The sequence below is a fragment of the Lepisma saccharinum genome, chromosome 19 (genome assembly GCF_977018435.1).
Source record: "Lepisma saccharinum chromosome 19, izLepSacc3.1, whole genome shotgun sequence".
NCBI classification, from domain to species: domain Eukaryota; kingdom Metazoa; phylum Arthropoda; class Insecta; order Zygentoma; family Lepismatidae; genus Lepisma; species Lepisma saccharinum.
The window spans coordinates 6,034,768-6,051,939 of NC_139247.1; the positions used below are offsets into that span (position 1 = coordinate 6,034,768).

At 40.7% G+C, this 17,172-nt stretch overlaps 1 protein-coding gene across 1 annotated transcript; it reads left to right on the plus strand.

Annotated features, from left to right (window-relative positions):
• The first annotated feature begins 1,495 nt into the window (after nucleotides 1-1,495).
• On the plus strand, nucleotides 1,496-10,018 carry Osi18 (DUF1676 domain-containing protein Osi18). The gene is made up of 2 exons (XM_083141233.1): nucleotides 1,496-2,188; nucleotides 9,697-10,018. Exons 1-2 carry the CDS (start codon nucleotides 1,573-1,575, stop codon nucleotides 10,014-10,016), a joined length of 936 nt encoding a protein of 311 aa, XP_082997359.1. The 5' UTR covers nucleotides 1,496-1,572; the 3' UTR covers nucleotides 10,017-10,018.
• The last annotated feature ends 7,154 nt before the right edge of the window (nucleotides 10,019-17,172 follow it).

Genomic DNA, 17,172 nt, shown 5'->3' on the forward strand with positions numbered 1-17,172 from the left:
GTAAAATAAACTAAATCAAATCAAAATCAAAATCAATTAGGAGTAATACTAACAAATGAAAATGATGTTAAAGAGGAAGTAAAAAGCAGGCTTATTTCAGGAAATGAATGTTACTTTTCTCTTAATAAACTTTTATCTTCTCCTATAATATCTAAGAAACTAAAAGTTAAAATATAGAAAACAGTAATTTTGCCTGTATTATTATATGGATGTGAAACGTGGTCCCTTACATGAAAAGACGACCATAAATTAAGAGTATTTCAAACTAAAATCCTCAGAAAAATATTTGGACCTAAAAGGGATGAGGATACAAGTGAGTGGAGAAGGTTATATAATATAGAACTACATAATTTATATTCCGGTTCAGATATTATTAGAATGATTAAATCAAGAAGAGTTAGCTGGGCAGGTTATTTTCCACGAATGGGAGAGGAAAGAAGAGTTTACAGGATTCTTGTTGGGAAACCTGATGGTAAGAGGCTAGTAGGAAGACCAAGACGAAGATGGAGGGATAACGTTGAGATGGACCTAAAGGAAATTGGTAAGGATAAAAAGATTTAATTGATCTTGTTCAGGATAGGGACAGATGGAAGGTTTGTGTTGCTGCAGTCATAAACGTTTGGGTTTAATGGGCTACAGAGTTAGTTGTTATTATTATTATTATTATATTATTATGACCATTATTATTATATTATTATTATTATTATTATTATATTATTATTTTCGAGATTTTCTACTCCATGCACGAGATGAATATTCAACACAACTAAGTGTTCTTCATTATATTCCATAAGTTAGTGTAATGTAAGATTCGTCTGTTTTATTAAATTTTGCATACCTCATTCAAGTTAGATGGAAACTTTAGTCATAAAATTTATGTTTTTTGACCTTTCACATAAAAGTAATTTTTTTATAATTTTGAAAACCTTTGGACCATAAATATTTTTTATTAATATGGTAGAATATGAAAATCATAACCTGATTCCTGTATTTTAGTATTTTGTAACAATAAAAAAATATGCTATCTGCATTTTTGTAACTGAAATAACTTCCAGGGCGTCGACAGATCCATTCTCTAGGATTTGCGTTCTATGGCGTGATTCATCTGAAATGCATCTTTAGTTGACATCTGTGGTTCCTTCCAGACGGACGACTCATATACAAGCAAGCCAGTGTGTCAAACGTGCGAACATTTCTATGTCACTTTTTCCAAGGACGACGCAATTGAGATTCGTCCACGCATGTGCGGCTGCCGGAACAAAGTCCCCCCGAAGCTCACGTATGCGTTTCCGATGCGTGCCACCGTTAGCGGATTCCCGACGATAAGCACATGTGAGCCAGGTGACAATTAAGTGTCTTAACTGGAGCCGAGACCCCTAAAAGCCCCTCTGGAATGTATAATTCATGAGGGTGGCCAAGATTGGACGGTCGGCTCCTATTAAGTTTTAGTACGTATATAAAGATTGGGTTCGGGTCACGGCACGCATTTCAACGTGTGGGTAGAAGCGTGCACTGGACGTCAGTGGTAAGGTGGTGTTCGGTTGCGGAGGAACTGTCGAAGTGTTGTCCGTCATGAGGCTGAGATGGTTGCTGGTACTGGCCACGGTGGCACTGGCCAGTTGCACAGAGACAACGACAATGATGGACGAGATGGAACCGACGACAATGGTTCCAGAAGCGACGACAATGGAGATGGACGTTGATGAACCGCAGCCTGAGCCGGAAGAGAGCTCGACAATGGCGATGGACAAGGTTGATGAAGGCAGAGGACACTCCGACACGGGTGACCTCCTGAAGAAGATCTACAGCGAGTGCATCCAGAAAGGGTCTTTCTCCTGCATCAAGCCCAAGCTCCTCAGCTTCTTGAGCAGCGCCGCCAAGAAGGACAACATCCAGATCACCGAGGTGCTCTCCATCGTGAAGAACGGCAAGGCATCCTTCGCGGGGATGCAAGAGACGCCTGCCTACCTGACGGCGTCGCTCCCTCGCGACGAGGAGGAGCGTCGCGAGGCCGTGAGGCTCCTGGTGCTGGACGAGGTGGAGAAGTTCTTGGCGAGCCACGACCTCAAGGTTCGGATCCCGAAGGAGATCGTGTCAGGAGAGATGCTCCCGTTCGTTCCCAAGTTCCTCCTGGACAACATCCCCAGCGAAATCAACGTCCCGCTCTCGGATCAGTCTCATGTGCAAGGTAAGTGGATTCAATAGCTTCAAAACACTTTAAATTGTTGGTTTGGTTTATCTGCCACTTTTGGCTAATCGCGATCGTGATAAATGGTAATGAGACAATCACAAACACATGTGGACAATATGACACATGACCCCTGCTAGTGAGTCCAGACGCTACCACCATACATAGAATAAAATGTGAAGCACATTAATTCAGTTGATATTCAAATTTATGACAGTTTCAGCCAATTAATTGTATGTGTAACGCCTATAGGCTAACCCTAGGCCTGTTGATACTGCAAACTTTCTTTGCATAAATTTACAAAATAATTGCAACTGTAACACAGTTTCAACTTTGGAAATCTAACTGTACTCCAATACTACCAAAAGAATAATAGAAAATTCAGACGTCTTATAGATACTCGTAGTCTGTGGGAATCTTACATCACCAAGAGCGCACTGTCGGGAAACCAAATTCTTTTCATGAACATTGCTGATTTCTAAGGCTCTGGGTTCGAGTTCTGGCCAGAATATGTTATCGTGAAGCTGATCTTTGAACTATTTCATCTATTCATCATCTTTCATCCTCATCGTCTCGCACCAGAAAGTAGATATAATCACTAACTTTGCAAATGCAAAAAACAGGCAAATTACTCGCACACGACCAATTGTTGAAATTTATTGGGGTGTAATGGGGTGTCTCAAGTGTCAACTTCATGTGTCAAAAGGGGGCCTCCCAGATTGCCTGGCGGTAACGTCGTCGCCTTGTAATCAAGGGATCCCGGATTCGATACCCGGTGGAGGCATATAGTGGTTCGGATCCCACTTTAAACTGTATGTCCAGTCCCGATTAGCCTCACTGTGCATAAAGTGAACTTAAACGCCAACTCAACTCAACAACATTATATTCTACGTATGCTTATCAATATTAACAGAGCATTATCTAATATTTTAGCTCCAGTTGCCTCAATGGTTGAATGGTTACGATCTCACAACCGCACTATTTAGTAATAATTCGAAAAATTGACAGTGTGATGAACATTCCATGTGATATTAATTTACACACATAATTTATTGGTGTGGCTTCCTCAGAAGGGAAATTTTAATGAAAGGGTAAACACGGGAAAAGTAGTTTGCGAAACATTGCATTATGGAAAAGAATTATGGACTGATTGATTGATTCCTTTTTGTTTTAAGTCCACTTTATGCATAATGAGGTTAATCGGGACTGGACGTACAGTTTATAGTGGGATCCGAACAACTATGTGTCTCCATCGGGTATTGAACCCTGACCCCTTGATTTCAAGGCAACCACTCTACCACTGCGCCATCGGGGACGCACAATTATGGACTGAATTGAATTAAATGAAATGTAAAGTGTAAAGTTAAAAAGTGAAGAACATTATTTGTTTCATTTTTTGTGAACATAATGCTGACACACAGCTTCTACACCTCATGGAATAAAATTTATGAACACACAACCTTAAATTAGTAATCGTCCGCTCATTTTTATGTGGTTGAATTCGAACTACTTCCACTTGCTTATGTAATAATGGTAGTTTGGACATACACAAGGTAAGAAAACTTAGTTGAGAATAAATTTATGAAAAATTTAAGTTTCTCGCCGCAGAGTTTTACTGAGTACTTTGAAGTCATTACTGTTCTTGTTTCTTTCAAACTCCTGAATAATTACTAACCATAATTTAATCACATCTTTACTATCCTACCGTGAGATATATTCTTCACACAATTTTAACATTATGAAAATATGCATAAAATATTACTTCCTCCTATTTGCTATTTCAGAAAAATATCATGTTTTAAAATATGACCGACATAATGCTTTATGGAAGAGTGCCCCACGAAGCCAGAATAAATTAATTAGATTACGTATAAATAATCTAATTACTATTACCACAAATATTAATAGAAAGACTTCCCGTTTTGTTTACATCATTTGAACTACACAAAAGTTTTGTTACCTCTATTCAATTGTTCATAACAACGTTTTGCTTAGCAACGAGTGCCTGAGGGTTCCTTGTGATGTTTTCCATCAGCTGGCAAAAGGATGTACGTCAAAGTTCTCATTAGCACTGAAGTAATTAATAATTCTAATTTTGGCGTATCTCAGTTTTGAATAGTATTTTGAAAGTTATGGAGGCGTAACTTCAGTTACGTCACTTTTTCAAGGCATATTAATCGAACAATCAAATATGAAAATTTGCGTTAATCAGTACCTATATAAAAAAAAATAGCAACACAGAAACTTATATATTAGTATCAAGACAACAGTGACGACTCAAGAAAAATATTTCACCTGGGCGAGGTGGATGTTTGGGGCCCCTTGCTATCCACCCCCGGTTCATCTTTCTACCCTTGTCCTCTTGCTTTCGCCTTCCCTAAAAAAAAAAAAGACACATGCAACATAACAGTCTTATTTTTAAAATACTTTTAAGTGTTTCTATTAAACAACACGCATATTGTAGGTACCTACATAATGACATAAAAATAACAGTAATATCTTAGTTTTGTTACATGATTTTACAATATACTTATTTTGTTAAACACAAGGACGTATTAATGGGGGTCCGGACCCCCCCCCCCACACGAAAGATTTACTAAGAACTAAAATTGAATAATCAAAATATAATTGTTTAGCATTTGTTATATAGTCAATGGTTATTTATTTTCGCCGAATTTATTGGAAAGCAAGGAAGTTGGCTCATGAGCCTTTGAAGGGCAGTTCCAAAGATTTATCCACTCTACTACCTAACTTATGCATAAAATATTACTTTCCCTTTCGTCAATTGTAATAGGCAATTATAAATGATCACCGAACAATTACTTTTGCCTATTACATTCGGATGTAACTTCCTTTTTGTTAATCAATGAATATTCGATTCTTCATCTATTTGACAGTAATTTCCTTGCCAGGGCAGTTGTTGTTTTACACAAATTTGGGCGATCTTAACTACACGTAAGCTATATAATGAATACACGCTGTTATATATCTATTCTTTAAGCATCTTTTTACCTATTCATGTAATAATAACATTACAATATTAATTCATTTACATATTTCATTTAATATAATTATTCTGATTATATTATTATTATTATTATTATTGAGACACTTGGTCTGACCTTGCCACCCGAAGGTGTTTCTAAAGGTGGTTTACAACGCTTGGGGGTGATTCCTCACATGAACACAAGCAAAAAGTGTGAGTAACATTTTTACGACTGAGGCTTCGTTTCCGAGATAGGAGCCTCGCATCAAAACATGAGCACGGAACACAAAATCCGAAAAGTTGAGCACGGTTGCATACCCCACTTACACGCGAGGAATGGACGAATCATGTCATGTGCCATACGAGAGACACATTACTCCATCAGGAGGAGGGAAAGAAAAACACAATATCAGATGATTGCGACAACGTGTATTTTTACACGCGACAACTACGTAATACCCCCCCCCCCCACACGCACAACAAACAACAAATGCTACAATGTCTTACGCACAGACAGTGTGTGTCACTGTACACCAACTGAAGATGTCACTTTCAGTCGTCCCAGACGTGTTGCAGGTGTTGGGATATGATCAGCAGTTCGCTCTAGGTTGTCATACGCATTGAAGAGTACTAGTATGTTGTATTGAAAGAAGTTGACGTGGTGGAGTGGGCAAGTCAAGTATCGCAACAATTGGTCTATGGTGTTCGTACAGTGATACGGCCAATTTGTGCAGTGTGCCAGTGTTAAACAAAAACGATACTTTGCAGTTCCAGCTCCCTATTACACAGATGGCTGCGTATACGACCCAGCAGCTAACAAACATGCATCTCATGTATGGGGAGGCACGTGGTAATAGCCGTGAGGCCAGGCGTCTTTATGGAGAACGCTTTCCACGTAGACGTTTACCGTCTCACGCCTTCTTTCAGGTAGTTGGCAGTCGACTGCGTGAAACAGGGTCGGTGTTACCACCGCGGCAAGAAGTTGGAAGACCCCGAAGTGTACGCACACGTCAGTTTGCAGAAGATGTGTTAACAGCGGTCGCAGAACATCCTGGCACTCGCTCGGGCACGAAACACGTCTCATGTGAATGTTTGGCGAGTGTTGTCAGAGGAAGGAATGCACCCTTTTAAACTGCAGAAAGTACAAGAACTGTTACCTCGTAACTTTCGCCCTCGTATGGAGTTTTGCCAATGGTTGTTGTATCAGCTGGACACAAACCCTCACTTCGGGGCAAAGGTATTGTGGACAGATGAAGCCATTTGCACCAGGATGGATGTCTTTATTAGTAGAAACAGTCATGTCTGGGACTTTGACAACCCACATGCACTTTTTGTGGCCCATCACCAGCACAGGTTTTCAGTGAATGTGTGATGCGGGATAGTACATAATCATTTAATTGGACCATACATTCTCCCTGTTCGCCTGAATGGTCGCACGTATCATGCATTTCTTAGTAAGGTTCTGCCCAAACTGTTGGAGACCGTACCTTTGGCACTGCGGCAAGAAATGTGGTACCAACACGATGGGGCACCAGCTCATTTCGATCGTAATGTAGTACATTTCCTGCATGATGTGTTTCGCAATAGGTTCATTGGTAGGAATGAGCCTGTGCCTTGGCCACCGAGGTCGCCAGATCTCAACCCTCTCGATTTTTTTCTTCTGGGGAGAAGTGAAAACCCTCGTATACGACACACCTGTCACACGGTAGCAGATACACCTGGCTTGTTTGCCCCTACTCGACAATCCTTGATTCGTCGCTGTCATCTCTGCGTAGAAGTGAACGGCAGATATTTTGAAAACCGGCTGTGATTATCGCCCTCGGCAAATCCCAGTGAGAAAACTCTTGGTATTGCTCCCCACCCCCTTTGTGTGGTGAAAGTGACATCTTCAGTTGGTGTACAGTGACACGCACTGTCTGTGCGTAAGACATTGTAGCATTTGTTGTTTGTTGTGCGTGTGGGGGGGGGGGGTATTACGTAGTTGTCGCGTGTAAAAATACACGTTGTCGCAATCATCTGATATTGTGTTTTTCTTTCCCTCCTCCTGATGGAGTAATGTGTCTCTCGTATGGCACATGACATGATTCGTTCATTCCTCGCGTGTAACTGGGGTATGCAACCGTGCTCAACTTTTCGGATTTTGTGTTCCGTGCTCATGTTTTGAAGTTTGAGGTCGGGATGTGTTGTCTTTAACGCATTTCTCATTGTCACGGTCCTTCTTGCTGCGTTACATACCCTTTCCATGCATTGTTCTTGCTGGAAATCCCCAATTCCTTTGAGGACTCCATTGCGCATGCGTGCAGTGAACTCTTGATAGTGACTTCCGGACTGAGCACATACAATTCCTTTATGATTCCCTTGGAACCGCCTCTCTATCTGTGATAGTATTCGTCCCAGTTAGGTGTGACGTTCACTTTGTCACCTTTTGCGAGGCTCCTATCTCGGAAACGAAACCTCAGTCGTAAAAATGTTACTCACACTTTTTGCTTGTTTTCGTGTGAGGAATCACCTCCCAAGCGTTGTAAACGACCTTTAGAAACACCCTGTATTTCTAGATAGGTGCTTGGTTATGCAGCAGTAACTTCAATTAATTCTTGTCAACTTACAATCCAACTATAAAGAAATGAAAATAAATTGGCACGTACCTGGTGGAGGAACATTGTGGTTCGGATTGCACTTAAAACTCTAGGTAATGCCCCGATTAACCATTCTGAGGACTTTAAAACAAATATACATCAAGTAAGAATAAATAAGCACACTCAGCCATTGTGTTTTTCTTTATGTAGATTGATAGTTTCCAAGTAGTATTTAGAACAAAATTGGGCGTCATGATACAAAGCAAAAATCAACATCGCAAACTTCCGAAGAGGTGCATGTTCTAGAGAGAATGAACGACATAATTTGAATTGTTTCAAGTTTCTACTGGTTCATGAAAAGAAATTAATGCAAGGGAAAACAACAAAAAAATCGTCCAAACTGAATGCAAATACAGTAAAACCTCGTTAATCCGACCCCGATAAGCCGGACTTCGCTTAATCCGGACAGGCAAAAGGGAAAAAAAATAAACAGAATGCAAGGTTTTAAATGTGGCTAGAAATCAACAAGAGAACTTCCCAAAGATAAGGCAGTCAACCACTGATGGAATTCTGTTTCCCGCAGACTTTGTACTGTATAGTGTATTTAGGCCTATGCCCTTTAAATACACCATAATAAACATGTTTTGTTGGTATAAACGGAGTTTTAATGCACTTTCTACTGTTCTTTTAGGTTATTTCAGTTAATCCGGACTTTTGTTAAACCGGTCAACTTATACCCCACCCATTAGCCCGAATTAATGTAATATTCTTTTATTAAATGAAATAGTCAGAAGTAGAAGGTTATCCAGAATATTCCATTGGAGTGGTGAGAGATGTAAAGGGCTTTTGTGAAAACATTTAGGGGGTGTTGAGGAAATTTTGAGGGGTGTTAGGGAAATGCTAGTTCTTGTGGTGGTTACTATCATTAGTAGCCAACCTTCGTGGCGAAATGGTTAGTACAGCGCGCTCGAATATTGTTATTTATGGTTGTCTGTCCTTATGAAAAGTCGAGATTTCATATTAATTGATATGAGGTTTGGGTGGGAAAGCTTGGACTTGGGAGATTTATTTCTAAAAGAATTAATCAATGTATTTAATTGCACTAAATATACATAGTAATGGGTCCAGATTCACTCTAGATACGCCCCTGTTATGTACACAATGTCCTCCTCCGGACAGTGCAGTCTGCGGCGCTGTGCTTTGGACTCCGACTGTGGGACGGCACGGGTTCGAGTCCGCCTGGATTGAGTCTCTGGGGTCTCGGCCTGTGTATAGCGTATCACGCCGCAGACTTTATACGATAGGACCGATGGCAACCCACCATCGTGAGGAAATTGGAGAGCTACGAGTGAGGAGCTGAACCCTGTGTGGGAAATCTCTTATAACGGCTGGGGGTTCGACGTGCTGACTCCAACTCACCCCATTACCGGTTGAAGATCTCCACACCTCAAGGAAGGATTGTTGTTGTTGTTGATTTGCTTAATTTTACTTCGCTTCTTGTGCCACTTTTGGCTAATTTACGAAGATGAGGATGAGTGATGACATGATGAAATTGATGAATGGACATTCACAAACATCCATGCCCAGGCCGGGATACGAACCCGGGAGCCCTAGCGTCGTAGCGCGATGTGCTAACCACTCCGCCATCGGGACCGGCTCAAGGAAGGATTGTGGGAGGAAGACTGACAGTCGGGAGATAGGCCAAGACCCTTCGAGGGCTGTCGCGCCATGGGTTGTTGTTGTTGTTGTTGTTATTATTATTATTATATGTACACGATAACATATAGTTTATGAAACATTTAGTAGGAATACAGAATTTCTTTCCCCGACTGAATCAAAACGTTTGCGGTCACAATTTTGCTAATTACTATCATTAGTAGTAACATAGACTTTCTACAGATGGTATTAGTAGTTTTTTCTAAACAAATTTTCTTCCAAATTTCCAGAACGAAGCTTCGTGAAGAAGGTGGTGATCCCTTTCCTTCTTGGCCTGAAGTTCAAAGCGACCGCCCTCATCCCTCTGGCCCTGGCCTTCATCGCCCTGAAGACGTGGAAGGCGCTGACGCTGGGCCTCCTGTCCCTCGTGCTCTCGGGGGCCATGCTCATCCTCAAGAGCACCAAGCCCAAGGTGGTCAGCTACGAGGTGGTGCACTACCCGCAGCACCCTCACAGCTACGACCACGTCAGCTACGACAGGGGAGGCTACGACTACGGAAGGACCCTTTCGGAGCAGCCCCTCGCCTACAGGGCCTACCCCAGGCTATGATTGTGAGTATCCGTGTACTATTGTGGCCTCATCAATGGCCGAGTGGCAACTCTGTTAAGGATTTCAGTTTGATTTAGTTTTGAGTTCGTATTTAAGTCCACTTTATGCAGGGAAAGTCTAATCGGTGCTGGACCTACAGTTTAAAGTGGGATCCGAACCACCGTGTGCATACACCGAGTATCGTTGATTACAAGGCAACGATGTTACCACTACGCCATCAGGGAGGCCCTTAGCAATGAAGGGGTGCCGGGTTCGATTCCTGATGGAAGCACACTTCTTGGCATCTCACTTTAAACTGTAGCTCCAGTGCAAAGAAGTAGGTTTAAATCAACTTTTGTACTACGTGTATAAAATGTAAGGAATTTGTAACATGATTTAATCATCGCTGTGAATATTTTAATCTTATGTTCATTTTGGTTCTACGGTACTCAAAAAAATTGTTGCATATTTTAAAAGCATGATGCATATCGTACGTATGCTTGACGACGGTTCTGCGCTCCTGTCCTGCAAAATTCATTGCACGCCACGGCTAGCTTGTTCACCCGACCTCAACTGCGTCATGAAAAGCTATCGCATGGTTCTAACACACCACAGACTCTCCAGCAGTTCACCGAGCGAATCCACTATACAGAAATGGGACCGTATTCCTCAGGACACACTGGACAGTCTGGTACGAAGCATACCACGTCGTGTAGAAAAGTGCTCGGGAAGGGCCCTTGGCTCCTGAAGAGGAAGGCCTACATCAGCGATGGCCGCTGGGATTGCCGACACTCATTACGTACCTCCGTTGTTATGGTTCGCTTTGTAACGGTGCAGCTGTATAATTTTCACCTCTTGATTCGTGTAAAATACTTATCCTCTGCTTCGAAATAAATGTGTTTGCTTCTGCATTTCCTGGTATATCCTATTTCCTTTGAGTCCTATTCAGTGGCGTACGCAAGGGGGGGGTTTCGGGGTTTAAACCCCCCCCTTGAGCTTGTTGTGAAATATTATGAAAAATGCTGTGGAAAAAAAATTAAATGGCAAATTTTTTAGTCAAAGATCTGGGACAATAATATTACTACTTCTACTACTACTACTACTACTACTACTACTACTACTACTAATAATAATAATAATAATAATTTGAATTATTATTTCCATGCAGCATGGAGAAAAGCACAGCATTCCAAACACACGCGTCTTTCAGAGTGATGCCTTCAAAATAAACACGAGTTTATGAGGTTAGGTTAGGGTAACTATGATTTAAAAGAGAAAAAAAGTTGTTTTGTATCTCAGTTGCAACAATGTTCAATACACTGCCGTACGCAGATGTTTTTTTTTTCGGGAGGGGCTGGAATAGTAAATTCTGGATAGCACATGGTTTCGTTTTGGAGGGCAGGATGCATAATAAAATATTTCGTATTTTTGGAGTTTTTAAGTCTATTAAAATTGTATTAAAAGACAAAAATGGTAATCGGGATTCACTTTAAAAGAGGTTTCGCATGTACACATTTTGATTTTTTAAAGGTCTTAACGGATTTTTATTTGAAAATTCTGATTTTCTCAAAATTTCGGTAGGGGCTGGAACACCATCGGCCGCCCCTCTACGTACGCCAGTGTTCAACGAACATGTATTTTTTTGTGTGTGAACAATGAGAATTAACTAAATAAAGTTCTTGGTTCGTTGTAAGAGCCTAATGTATAGACAAAGGCTAGGCGGACAAAAATACAGTCACCAATTCGCCTTCCCATTGTATTGTTTACCGCAGCACTTTTGAATGTGTCTCTTTAAAATGTGTCACCTTGTTGACTAGACAATTATTCAAACGACAATAAGCTTAACTATTGCAAAATGCTTTGTTGGTAAGAACAGGGGGACAATCCAGATGTGAATTATCGGGGACATTTATGCGGGGACGAAGCCGGAAAAATTCCAACCAATTTCGGGAATCGAATCCGGATCTCCCGCGTGATTGTCAAATGCTCTACCGACCAGACCACCGCAGCTTCTTGGATGAGTTCCATACTTTAATTATTTCAATTTATTTTAATATATTTTCTTGTATTTATGGATCTTCTTCACCCTTGAAATGTCTCGTTGACCAGACAATTATTTCGTAACAAAGAAACAAAAAAATGCTCCCAGGATTTGATAAAAATCGAATGACTAGAAAGTAATTTCGTTCTAATGTTTTCATAAATACTATATTTATGTAGATCTCTACTACTTAATAGTAGTAGTAGTGGTATTAGTAGTATTATTAGTATTAATTTAGCTAATTAATTAATTATAAGTATTATTAATTGTGATTATTATTATGTAATTAAAGTATAATAAAACAATGGTAATGTGAATTTGGAAAAAAGTTTTAGAAATAACACCCCCCTTGATGAAATCCTGCGTACGCTACTGGTCCTATTATTACATTCCATTCTGTAAATATCAAATTATGCAACAATTTTTTTGAAGACTGTATTTTATAATTGGGAGGACAAAGATGGCGTCTTGGCTTTAGAGGGAATGTGGATGCATGTATAAAGCAGGGCAGTACCCTAGGGAGGGGAGGGGGGGCATGCCTCTCTCCCTCGAGCCATGAAATGTTTTAATGTTAACTCAACCTTAGAAAGTAACATTGACGATTTTTCAGATATTGCAAGAATTTCGTTTATGACCTTGCATAAATGAATGTATTGTTTGTGGAGAGAGTCAGGCTCCAGAAGTCTGATGTCTGCAAAATTTGGTAATTTTATTTTAGTTTTTACCATTGATTCAGGGCTACCATTTAGTAGTGACAGTCCTTTTTTTTAATAACTGTCCCGACTTTTTTCGAACTGCATTCGCTCGGTTTCTCTTCGTTCAATCATGTTCTTTAATGTAAAAAATATTCCCAACACGTTTCATTTAATTTTAAAATATTTTATTTCCTTAGCATAGGTGTTAGAAAACTAAAGGGAATTTGAAAACATTGTTAATTTACGGAATACTTTTATTCCAATGTGCATGTCTTTTAACCCGTTTCTGCTTGCGTTCTTAATGTATTTTCATGTAGAAATTTGAAAGTCGTTAGCTGATTTCTCTTAATTTGAATTAACATATTCATGTATAATCACTATTTTCTTCCCTTTCCAGAAAACAACGCACATCTCCTCAACGCAGTGTCAACACAACACCAACATTGAGGACCAGAGAACAATGTCCACTTCCACCGGATCCACGACTATGATGCAAAGACAAAATAGAAGCGAGATAAAATATTTATTTATTAAGAACCACAAAGACATTAACAATACAAGAGTACAACTTCATTAATTTCTTCAATAATTCCTCACAAAAGTGCATTTGAAGTGGACGTATTTTCTCAAATGAACTCAAAATTTTACGATTACGATTTTGTATTTTTTTGTTTGTGTACATAAGGTTCTATCAAGATAGAAATAAATTATTTATTTTATATTTTATAAAACTGATTGTTTTATTTTGTTTATACTCATATTTTTATTTATTAAATAACTTTCCTATTGTAATTCTGTTTATTCACGATACCAGGAAATATAATGTTGGTCACACATAACTGCAATAATAATAAGTTAATAACAAATGCGATAACCCAATTGAATGTATTTCGTTTGTTAATGGACATAAGTGTTCCTAATATACGTACACCAAAACGTAGCATCATTCCCATCATTCATAGGAGTTGGGTACACTTGGTCTTTTTGTTGCACCCTAAAAAGAAATAGAAGGGTATAAGGTCAGGTGATCTAGTAGGCCAGGCACTTGGACCACCGTTGTCAATATAACATCTACAGAATTGGCACACCAATTAGATGCAGTGTGCCACCAAAGATGCATGGATACACGTACGTACTCACAAAAAAAGTGTGATGTGAACCACAGTAAATGTTGGTATCTCAATGATTTTTTTTGTACTTCTCTCTTCTGTCACTTTTGGGTAATCGCGAAGATGAGAATGGAAGATGAACAGATAAAATTGCTGAAAGGACAAAGGCAAACACTTGTAGGAAGGACACAAGGGTTCTCACACTGAATTATACTGGCTGCGGGTCAAGGCGCCAGAACATCGTTAAGCTTCAAGAATGCAGTTTCCTGGCTGTAGCATGTTCAACAGAGATTAGCATTTGCTTTCAGGAAAGGCCACCGTTGTATTTGAATGAAATGTGATGTTATTTATTTGTGAGATAGTCGACCTCCGTGACGTAGTGGTTAACACAGCGCACTATGACGTAAGGGTAATGGGTTCGAATCCCGGCATGAGCATGGGTGTTCTCTGTGAGTGTCCCTTCATCCATTTCATCATGTCGTCATAGTCGTCACCAAAAGTGACAAAAAAGTGAATCTAAGTAACAAAAAATTAAATTATTTGCGAGCTTGTGAACATTTACATTTCTGTATAAAGAGCTTGCCATGTTATAATAACCTTAACCCATCCCTCTTCTCGCCGAAACCACAACGCGTGCCACACTTGACAGCAGAATGCGTTAACCATATATTTTCCCCTCTTCTGGTCTATCAGCAGCCAGCTCTTCACTGGGTATGGGAGGGAAGCTTAAAATGCAAAGGGACTGGACCGAATCTTTCGGTACTCTCGAAAATTGCTCAAGGGAGCAAGGGAAGAATGTCCACCTGTGTCACCCTCTCTCTAGCCTGTTTTAGGGGAGAGGGTGGGAGTGGCAGGAAGCTTGGCAACTGCGAATTAGCCTTCCTTTACTCGATGTGCACTATAGACCTAGATGTATGGCTGTGGTTTTCTCTCGGAATGGGGAAAAGAAGGATATTATAGCTTGACGAAGCCTGCAGACACCCTATACCATGATCCCGGGTTCAAATTACACCAAAACGGCAGCAAAATACAAGCAAATACATATTTACAAGCACATATTACAGAATCTCTTAGAGTCACACCTTCAGTACAAGAATCAATCTTAGATGTCCCAAATCAGCAACTCCAGTTCATTGTTCCTGGAGATTAAGATTAGATAAAGGTGTCGTTAAGTTCGAGGTCAGTGGAGCGTTGGTGTGCAGAAAGGCTTCCCCATTGAGAATGTGTGTGTGTGCAGGGCGTGCGTAGAAGAAGCTTTAGAGAGTTGACATCAGATGACAAGGCGTGTTCCGTTAGAGAGAATCCAGTGATTAATGTGGAGTCGGTCGACGCCTTTCAAAGGGATGGTTCCTCTGTGGCGTCTGCTTTTGACTGCGCCAAATCTGCTCTGACCTTCCCATTGGCAGGTGCCTATGTGTGCCGGCAACCGACTTCACACGTGTCGAAGGAGAGGAATCATGCGTTTGGTATGTTGTTCTGGTTTGTGCCATTCTAATAGTGCTGCAGTAGCTATGGTACCGCCAGCAGCGCCTCAAGATAAACATGTCATCCAGACGATGTAGGTTTTTGGAGAACCCCCTACCGTAATTTCTACCTTGCCATCCCCATAACCTTCTACCCTGAGGACCCTACATTCCACCACCCCTCAATGAAAAACCTGATATGTTGTACTCTATTTACTGTTTTAACGAGGAAAAAGAATAGCCTTACTTTTTAATACCCTTATTGTTACTTACACGTATTTATTTAATACCTACATAACGATGAAAAATAACAGTAATATCTTATTAGCTTAAATTGCTACATACATTTGCAATACACTTATTCTGTTATGCAGCAGTAACTTCAATTAATTCTTGTCTGCAAAATGTCAAACCAACGCTTATATAATCAGAAATAAGGTTTTGACGTTATTCAAGGGGGACGCCCAGATTTGGCGGCCCCGAGGATAGAGCCTCGGGCGGTCGCCCTGTCCTTAAGCTGTCCCCCATGCATCGTACCTTGTCATGATTGATTCATTTATTTTTGGTACCTTTCCTGCCACTTTTGTCTAATCGCGACGATGAGGATGAAACTGATAAAGGAACACTCACAAGGCCGGGATTCGAACTCAGGACCTCTGGCTTCGTTGTGATAACAATTCCGCCACGGAGGTCTGCGCACTGTGCCATGAAGGCACATAGGAGGTGGTAGGAAGGTAGGACCTCAGACATTCTCGACCTCAGCATGGGCGTTGAGAAAGGGAATTGGCCCAGTCCGTTTACCCTTCCCACTGGAAACTAGCATCATTCATTTCAAGTTACAAAAAATCAGAAAGCGTGTTATATATCTTCTATATACGTATATAAAAATGGATGTATGTGTGTATATGTGTATGTGTTTGTTTGTTCCGGCGTAACTCTCGAACGCCTGGAGCGATTTCAACCAAATTTGGTACACGTATGACTTCCAATCTGGAAAGAAATATTGTGGGGGTAAGACACCCCTGGTACCCCTAGGGGTGGGCGTGGGAGGTGGTAACATATGAAAATAATCGAAAACGACCGATATTAGTGTGGAATAATTAGTTTTCGGGGTCGCTAAGATGAAGAGTGACACTCCGAATGCCGCTCAACTCCAAGTTCATCACCTATCGGGATCTAGGGTGAGAGGGGAAAAAAATAAAATGTCAAAAATGACCTAGATTAATATCGAGTCCATAGTTTTCGGAGTCTCTAAGCTAATTGGTGACATTCACGATGACCAAACTTGGTACACATATGACTTACATTCTGGAAAGAAATACTGCGGCGGTAAGACACCCCTGACACTCCTAGGGGGGAAGGGGGTGACATGTAAAAATAATGGAAAACGACCAATATTAGTGTTGAATCCACAGTTTTCGGGATCGCTAAGATAAATAGTGACTCTCCAAATGCCATTCAACTCCAACTCACCCCTGACACCCCTAAAGGTGGGGGTGGGAAGGGAGTGACATGTAAAAATAATCGAAAACCACCGATATTAGTGTGGAATCCATAGTTGTCGGGGTTGCTAAGATGAATAGTGACACTTCCAATGCCGCTCAACTCCAAGACATCTCTGGCACCACTAGGGGAGGGGGGAAGGAGGTCACATGTAAAACGACCGATATTAGTGTGGATTTTCTGGGTCGCTAAGATGAATAGTGACTCTCCCAATGCCATTCACCTACAAGACACCCATAGGGGTGGGGGTGCGAAGGGAGTCGCATGTAAAACGACCGATATTAGTGTGGATTTCATAGTTTTCGGGGTCGCTAAGATAAATATTGACACTCGCAGTGCCGTTTAACTCCAAGTTCATTTTACACT